Here is an 8677-nt window from a genome sequence, read left to right on the forward strand (position 1 = left end):
GTGTGTTTATTGTACTCCATTAGGGATTCTTACTTTGCAACACTTTTGACCCCCGATAAGATAAGGCCAACTTTTTTTTTGAGGGTAAGACAAGGCCATCTTAGTATGGGTTTTGACTATGTGCCAAGTGTAAGACTAGGGTAGCTAAGCTAGCAATATGGGGCAGTGACTCGTAAGCAATAGACAAAGTTAGTTCGATGCATCTTGACTCATCACTTCCGTGCTCGAGGTGAAACGGAAAGTTGAAATCACGCCACATCTTGTCTTATGTAGATCACCCTCTAGCGAAAACATTTATTACGCCGATGTTTGATAGTAGTCTGGTCTCTACAAAAAGTATCTCTACTCATTTATTTGTGTATCATAAAGTATGTGTGAAAAGCTTGACTCAGTATACAAGTGATTAAGAGGTAGAAAGCCTATGTTTGAATGTTTCAGTTCATACAATTGAAGCCCATGCAAAGGGGCAAACTAGGAACAAAAATGGCAAGTACTCCCTCCGTTCGGAATTACTCGTCGAAGAAATGAATGTATTTAGATGTATTTTAATTATAGATACATCCATTTTCGTGACAAGTATTTTCGAACGGAGGGAGTAATACAAAGCCTAAACTTAAATATTCTTTTACATAGACACACCCAATCACAGATTGTGTGTGTGTGTAGAAAAAGGAGTTGAAGTTCCCAGAGCGGCAAAAAACGCAATTCAAGCTCTTGCGAGGGGGCAAAGCAGAAAAGGAAATTCATCCGATCGTTTTTTTACACCCGCTACGAGAAGAGAGAGAACCTCTTCCCTCCTCCGCCGCTGCACACTGAAACCGGAAGGGAAAAAAAAGAAAAGAAATTCGCACCACTTCTCGGCCTCCGCTCCCTCGATCCAGCCATGGCCGCCTAGCCCGCCCGCCCCGCCCCGCTAGGGTTCCGCCCGCGCCGACGCGCCCTCCGCCTCCGCGGCCGCGCCCCCAGCTCCCGTCCCGTGGCCGCGGCGTCCGATTCGGCCGCCGGGTGGGGTCCGGTCCGGCCGCCGCGGTGTCTGCTCTGGCCTGCCGCCGTGGTGCCTGGCCCTGAGCGCGCGCGAGCAATGGCGATTCGAGGGTACGAGTGGTCGCGGTTCTCGGTGAGCGGCGAGCTGTGCCTCCGCGAGCCGCGCTACTTCTGCTTCCTCCTGAGTTGAATGAGCTCGGGCCGGCTGCCTTCCTCGGTTTCTCCGTGCTCGCTGGGATCGGGTCTGGAGCGGTGAGCTGCGCTGCTGGGTTGGCGCTTCTCTCCTGTTCACCGGGGAGGAGGATTTGGATCGGTGGTGAGCGGGCGCTCGCCCCTGCCCGGCTTGGAGGTTCGTTGGAGTGGCTGGGATTTGGGGCGCGCTGAGGTGAGTCGGCAATGGCGAGGGTTTGCCTGGGCGGCTCGGGCTTCGGTTAGGGCCTGCTTCAAGCTGAGCCGGCTGCTGCTGCGTAGCGGAGGGGCAATAACAGGTTGGACGAAGCAGCGGCGGAGGATGGAGGAGCTGTTCCGGGCGCACAGGGAGAAGTCAGGCGTTGCTGCTGGGAGCGCGGCGCAGCTCTGAGCAGCGGCTGCTTCGTGTCCCCGCCGCATCACATCACGGCGGAGCTGGGTGTTCTTGGCGTCGGTCGCATCCCTGGATGGAGAGAAAGCTCTCCATGTCCGAGATGCCGCAGTCCCTCCCGGAAAACGATGGTACATCTCGTCTCACGGCCCCCTCATTAATTCAGCTGTTCAATTCTCAACTTGTACTTCTGTCTGCATCTCCAGTAGATTATGGATCGTGGAATGTGCTGATCGTGCGTGCACTTGAACCACCGAAGATGCTAAAGAAATATGCAAATTCAGCTTGCTTGTGTTTGTGCATGATTGATCGCATACATGTAGCTCCCTTGCTGGCCTGCACAAACAAATGCTTTGCATTGGTTGCTTTTATTTATTCATTCATCCTTCTCATGTTATGGCATTATTGTCACTCACTGTGCCTCCTCCCCGTCGCGACTTCTTGTCTATGTCCAAGTACGAATAGTAGCTTCACATGAGCTTTGCTTTCTGGTGGTTTCTGTTCGCTCATGTGTGCTTGGCACTTTTCAGGGGAACAAAGGTGTCTGAACTCGGAGCTATGGCATGCATGCGCTGGGCCCCTTGTGTCTCTGCCCGCGGTTGGAAGCCGGGTCATCTATTTTCCACAGGGCCATAGTGAGCAGGTCCGTAGGTTTTACTATCAGTTTGTACAACCAATATATATTATGTCTTTCAAAAAGATAAAGATAAAGATAAAGTATAGTTTGTGCCTGTGCCACATTAGTGCTCAGGAGGTTCTTATTCTTTGCATAATGCAGCATGTAAGCATCATACGGTTTGCGATTCTACTGAGACATAGCTTTAGTGAAATATCAAAGGTGTCATTATATGAAGAATAAGTTTTGTTGCATGGATGTTGCCCAATTACAGTTTTCTAAAGTCATTTTTAGTGCAGTTCTCTAAAGTGATTTTACTTTTGTGTAGGTTGCCGCATCAACTAATAAGGAGGTTGATGCTCAAATCCCTAATTATCCAAATCTCCCCCCTCAGTTGATCTGCCAGCTTCATAATGTCACCATGCATGTAAGTTTACACTTCACACGCTGAAGGGACCATCATGTAGTTTTTTAAGAGGTGCCCTGAGACCATTTCTTGATGCTAACGCAGGCTGATGCAGAGACTGATGAAGTTTATGCCCAAATGACACTGCAGCCCTTGAGCCCGGTATTAATCACATTTCTCTGTTCTTCTAGCCAGGATTCTGATAACAGGTTATATGGGTTAAAATATTGAAATAATTATGTATTCATCACGATGTTCCAATGACAGGAAGAGCAAAAGGAGCCTTTTCTTCCAATCGAGTTAGGTGCTGCTAGCAAGCAGCCGACTAATTACTTCTGCAAGACTTTGACTGCAAGTGATACAAGTACACATGGCGGATTTTCTGTTCCTCGCCGTTCTGCTGAGAAAGTCTTCCCTCCATTGGTAACGTCCACTGAAATTTAGTTTGTTTTTCTCAATACATTTATAAGAAAGGGTCATATTCTGTGCATTTTAAATTGGGTTAGTTAGATAAATGACACGTTCAATTTTCTACAGGATTTTTCTCTGCAGCCTCCATGCCAGGAGCTCATTGCAAAAGATCTGCATGATAATGAATGGAAATTTCGCCACATATTCCGTGGTATGTACTCAAGTTGTCTCAGATTATGTGCAGCATGTGCATAGATGATAATGATTAGTATTGATCAAGTAGAAGCTTAGTTTATAAGAAACCTAGAAAGACTAACAAAAAGTATATTTTGCAACTTTTAGATGAGAAGGTTCTAGCACTTTCTTGTTAATCCCTAGAATTGTTCATTTCCTTCTGCCAGCTGGACTTAGTGGGGTTTTGCTTGGCCGGGGAATTTCTTTGGAAAACATTGTAATGATAATACTCCTTCATCTTTTATAGTTCCCATGTTGTAGAGTTCTTGATGTATTTAATTTTGTTCTAATATTGGACTCTTGGTTGGCCAGTCTCTTAGCCCTTTGCACGTGTTATGCAGGTCAGCCGAAAAGGCATCTCCTGACTACAGGTTGGAGTGTCTTTGTAAGTGCAAAGCGACTAGTAGCAGGGGATTCTGTTATTTTCATCTGGTACCGACTACTTTATTTCCTAACCAATTTTACGCTGTTACCCTAGTTGTTCGTGTTACACCTTGATCACACATAACACTTTTCCATGTTTCCAGGAATGATAATAACCAACTTCTCTTGGGGATTCGTCATGCAAATCGTCCTCAGACAATTATGCCGTCTTCTGTGCTGTCAAGCGACAGCATGCATATAGGTCTTCTTGCAGCAGCAGCTCATGCTGCGGCCACAAACAGCCGTTTCACTATTTTCTATAACCCCCGGTATATTCATCACAATCCCAATTCAACTAATAGATAGCTCTATTTCTATGTCTAATTAACATCTTTGTCTTTTATCAGGGCTAGCCCTTCTGAGTTCATCATCCCACTGGCTAAGTATGTCAAATCTGTTTACCACACACGTGTGTCTGTTGGAATGCGGTTTAGAATGCTTTTTGAGACAGAGGAGTCAAGTGTCAGACGGTAAGTCAAACATTGAACTGAGCAACAGCATGAAAACTGTGAGCTGACAGTTTGTTCTTCTTTCAGATACATGGGTACAATCACAACCATAAGTGATCTTGACTCTGTGCGTTGGCCAAATTCACATTGGCGTTCTGTGAAGGTAACTAGTCATGATACCAGAGTACCTGCTGTTATCTTGTTTCGTTATTCCTCAACCTATTAACTCTGTTGCCGCATGCTTCACAGTTTCTTTTGTGAGAACATGTTCAACCTTAAATGGTAATGGCTGACATTTTATTTGTTTTAGGTTGGTTGGGACGAGTCTACCGCTGGTGAGAAACAACCTAGAGTGTCACTCTGGGAGATTGAGCCATTGACAACCTTTCCTATGTATCCAACTGCTTTTCCTTTAAGGCTGAAGCGTCCATGGGCTTCAGGGCTGCCTTCTATGCATGGCATGTTCAATGGTAGGCTGATCAATGTGACAAGAATAGCAGTATACGTGGTTCTGCTTTTGTACAATTCAACCAGGTGTTCTTTTAATCATGTTCTGTTCTGTATCATATGCGCAGGTGTCAAGAATGATGATTTTGCTCGTTATTCTTCTCTCATGTGGCTCGGAGATGGGGATAGAGGGGCTCAGTCGTTGAACTTCCAGGGAGTTGGAGCGTCACCTTGGCTTCAGCCAAGAATAGATTCTCCGTTGCTGGGTCTTAAGCCAGACACATACCAGCAAATGGCTGCAGCAGCACTGGAAGAAATTAGGACCGGGGATCCTTCGAAACAGTCCTCAGCTCTCTTGCAATTCCAACAGACTCAGAATCCGAACGGTGGGTTGAATTCTGTGTATGCCAATCATGTTCTGCAGCAGATGCAGTACCAGGCTCAGCAGTCGTCTCTGCAGACTGTTCAGCACGGCCATAGTCAGTACAGTGGTAATCCTGGGTTTCTTCAAAGCCAGTTTCAGCAGCTGCATTTGCATAATCCTCCGGCACCGCCGCAGCAAGGGTATCAGGTTATACAACAATCTCACCAGGAGATGCAACAGCAGCTTTCATCTGGTTGTCGTCGTATTTCCGATGTAGATTCTAGCATGCCTGGTTCTGAGTCTGCTTCGCAGTCACAATCTTCATTCTACCAGCAGAATCTCTTAGAAGGAAACAATGATCCATCGTTGCATCTGCACAATGGTTTTCGTAACTTCTCTAGCCAAGATTCCTCAAACCTTGTTAGTTTGCCTCGAACTGACCAATTAATGGCGCCGGAGGGATGGCCTTCAAAGAGGTTGGCTGTGGAACCCCTTGGTCATATTGAATCTCGGTCTATGCAACCCAAACATGAGAACATAAATCACCAGAGTAATATGTCCCACTTTGCTGGCACCTTGGCGCCACAGTCAGCAAGAGACTCATCCAGTGTCCAGGCTTATGGTGCAAATGCTGACAACCAGTTTCTGTCATCAACATTTGCATTCCAGGACGGAATGGCAGGTGCAAGGGGTGGCAGCAGCAGCGGAACTGTTTCTATGGCCATACCTTTGTTGAGGTATAGTGGCGAAGATTTGCCACCCGCGGACACCTTAGCAACTTCCAGTTGTTTAGGCGAATCGGGAACCTTCAACTCTCTTGATAATATGTGTGGTGTAAACCCATCACAAGATGGAACCTTTGTGAAGGTATGCGTTTTCTACTTATGTATTATGTTCTTTAAATTCTTCAATGCACATTCTTCAAAGTGGATCTGATGAATTAAGAGGCAATATGGATCGGTAATGTGGATCTGATGACTTTAAGAGGTAAAAGAGTTCATATGAGGTGGGCTTAGAGGCAAAGAGTTCATATCAATTACTGTACTTCTTAAAGTTTTGTGTGAAGTCTTACAATATCTTGAGCACAATTGTTGGGTTGCTAATGACACCATTTTGATGAGTGCCAACACACAGTTACCAGCTAATCCATCTTATTATGCATAGTTCTTCTGCATTGCATGAACTGAAGGCTGAATACTTTTGATATTGGTTTTATTAGGTTTACAAATCAGGGTCCCCTGGAAGATCGCTCGACATCACCAAATTCAGCAGCTACTACGAGTTACGTAGTGAGCTGGAGCATCTATTTGGCCTCGAAGGCCAACTGGAGGACCCCGTAAGATCAGGCTGGCAGCTTGTATTCGTCGACCGAGAAAATGATATTCTTCTCGTCGGCGACGACCCATGGCAGTAAGTGACCTAGAAAAACCATCTCCGGTTGTATGCACATACAATAAATTCGATCTCCTCTTCATGCATAACATCTTCGAATGCCATTCTTTCCCAGGGAGTTTGTGAATAGCGTAGGGTGCATCAAGATACTCTCGCAGCAGGAGGTGCAGCAGATGGTCCGCGGCGGCGAGGGCCTTGTGTCTTCTGCACCTGGAGCGAGGATGGCGCAGGGCAACGTCTGCGACGGTTATTCTGGGGGCCACGACCTGCAGAATCTCACCGGCAACATGGCCTCCGTACCGCCGCTGGACTACTGAAACGGAGAAGACCGGAGTCCAGAACTAAAACCCAGCACCCCAGGACCGCAGCATCACGTTATCGCGACGTGTTCGGTTCACCAAACCCTAGCTAGTCCGCTCCTCGCCATGAACTTTTATTAGTCAATAATATAGTTAGACGGTCTACCAACATCATTCCGGTCATGGATGTGTTGTATGATCGCTGCTTCGGCTCTATGATAGCCCAGTCCCGGAATGGCAGACAAGAACCGCTCTTATGAATGTGAGGCAGTATGGTACCGTGGAAGTGACCACCTTATTATGTAGCAATATGTATGACCTAAAACCGAGTATTCCGACTGGAGACCTAGAACTGATTATCCCGGCTGGAGCCTCGACTTTTCGCCGTGAACAAAGTGTGGTTGATCCGCCGTGTTGGGAGTCAAAGATTATGTTCTGTTTGTGAGCTTTGACCTGTAAAGTTGCATGGGGTGGTTGGTAGATATGCTGGACCGGATCATGATTCCATGCGTGCCAAAGTGCAGACCATGGGGATACCAACTTTTTGAGAGGCCATCCGCTTCCCTCTGCTTGGTACGTCAAAAGTTTTGTTCACAAGAAATAACCGTCTTGTCTCAAAAAATATATAAAGAAATAACTGTCGAACATAAGTGTTAAAAGTTTGTGGTTATTTGGTAATCTGAGATTCTGAGGTGTTTCTCTTGTCTTCAAATGGCTCTCTTGGAATGGGCTTTCATTCTGCTTTATAAATAAGCAACCACCATGTCAGTACATAAAAGACAAAAGTGCAAGCTAGAAGTGCAAAGAATGTATTAAATTTTACCTTGATACCCGTAATATGCGTTTGTGGTTTTGTATATAACAAAACTTCCTCAGAGCCAAAAAAATCAGCAGGCTAGAGGGAGATCACCAAGCATGCCGCCGCCTGAGGCAAGAAAGCTACAAATTTAAACACAATTATGAATAGTCCATAGGGTCCAAGTCATCATCGCAAACACTAACCATCTGGGCAAGTTTCGGGAGGCTCGAGTCAACCACACCAGCAGGAGGTGCATTGTCTCATTTGCCTACATAGTGAGTGCCATCGCTGCAAGAAAGCTACAAATTTGAACACAAAGACAAAAAGCATGTCACAGAAAGACCCGCTCGACAACCATCTTGTTACGCGTAGTTACCAAAAAGGCTTTCGCCCTGTTTTATATATAAAGCTACGACCAGAGATACAAATCCGGATACAACACGCCACCATCCTACAGAACACACACATCCAAGGCAAGATACAAGGGTGCCGATGCACCGCAACACTACCTAATTGACCACCAAGCATACTACAGATGAGCCAAAAGGAACTACTTGGGGCTGACGAGGACCTCCTGAGACCTAGCCACCAAGAAGTGAAGCGGGACAGTGACGAAGCATGGACTCCAAGGCGGTGCCTTCAAGAAGGGCACGACACCGACAGTCGCAAGTCGCCATCGCCCGACCCCGAGGATCAAGTTTTCACCCGGAGCAACGTGGAGAGAAGAGAACACCACGACGGAGCCTTTCATGAAGGAAACGACGCCCGTGGCCGCCGCCACCGTCGGCCGGAAAAGACCGGGCAAGTTATGCACTTTGGTGTTAACCCTCCGCCAAACCACCATGCTACGCCAAACATCACCAACCATGCCACCCGCGTGACCATGGCTGCGCGACCGCACCCAAGACGCGCGCTTCGCCCACGAACACCACATCTCCCGCCACCCTGCATCCAAGCAACTCCGTGAACGCCCAAAGGCCTTGGCTTTGGCCTGACTGGCAGCACCCGCCAATAGAGCAGCCAACAATCGCCCGGCCTCGAACATTGCCAGAACCTCGCCAGAGGGCACACAACCGAGGAAAGGGGGAGGAGGAGCGGACACGTCCGGACCGATGCACCCCCGCACCAGCGACGGGTGGCCCGACATTGGGACCTCCCATCCCTCCTGAGAACTCCCCAACGAACACATCCCGTGTCGCCTCACCGTGGCGGCCGACGTGAGGCCACCAACGAGGCAACGACAGCCTGCCCAACCATCGACAAGGAGCATGAA

The 8677-nt window shown here is 47.5% G+C and overlaps 1 protein-coding gene across 1 annotated transcript; it reads left to right on the forward strand.

Moving 5' to 3' along the window:
• Nucleotides 1-801: 801 nt before the first annotated feature.
• Nucleotides 802-7050, forward strand: LOC123110307 (auxin response factor 25). The gene is made up of 14 exons (XM_044530792.1): nucleotides 802-1695; nucleotides 2095-2207; nucleotides 2509-2607; nucleotides 2692-2748; nucleotides 2854-3009; nucleotides 3124-3208; nucleotides 3573-3663; nucleotides 3759-3923; nucleotides 4002-4124; nucleotides 4191-4266; nucleotides 4414-4573; nucleotides 4679-5781; nucleotides 6134-6324; nucleotides 6422-7050. The coding sequence occupies exons 1-14, from the start codon at nucleotides 1641-1643 to the stop codon at nucleotides 6621-6623; spliced, it is 2676 nt and encodes an 891-aa protein (XP_044386727.1). The 5' UTR covers nucleotides 802-1640; the 3' UTR covers nucleotides 6624-7050.
• The last annotated feature ends 1627 nt before the right edge of the window (nucleotides 7051-8677 follow it).

This window comes from Triticum aestivum, chromosome 5B, assembly GCF_018294505.1.
Source record: "Triticum aestivum cultivar Chinese Spring chromosome 5B, IWGSC CS RefSeq v2.1, whole genome shotgun sequence".
Lineage (NCBI taxonomy): Eukaryota > Viridiplantae > Streptophyta > Magnoliopsida > Poales > Poaceae > Triticum > Triticum aestivum.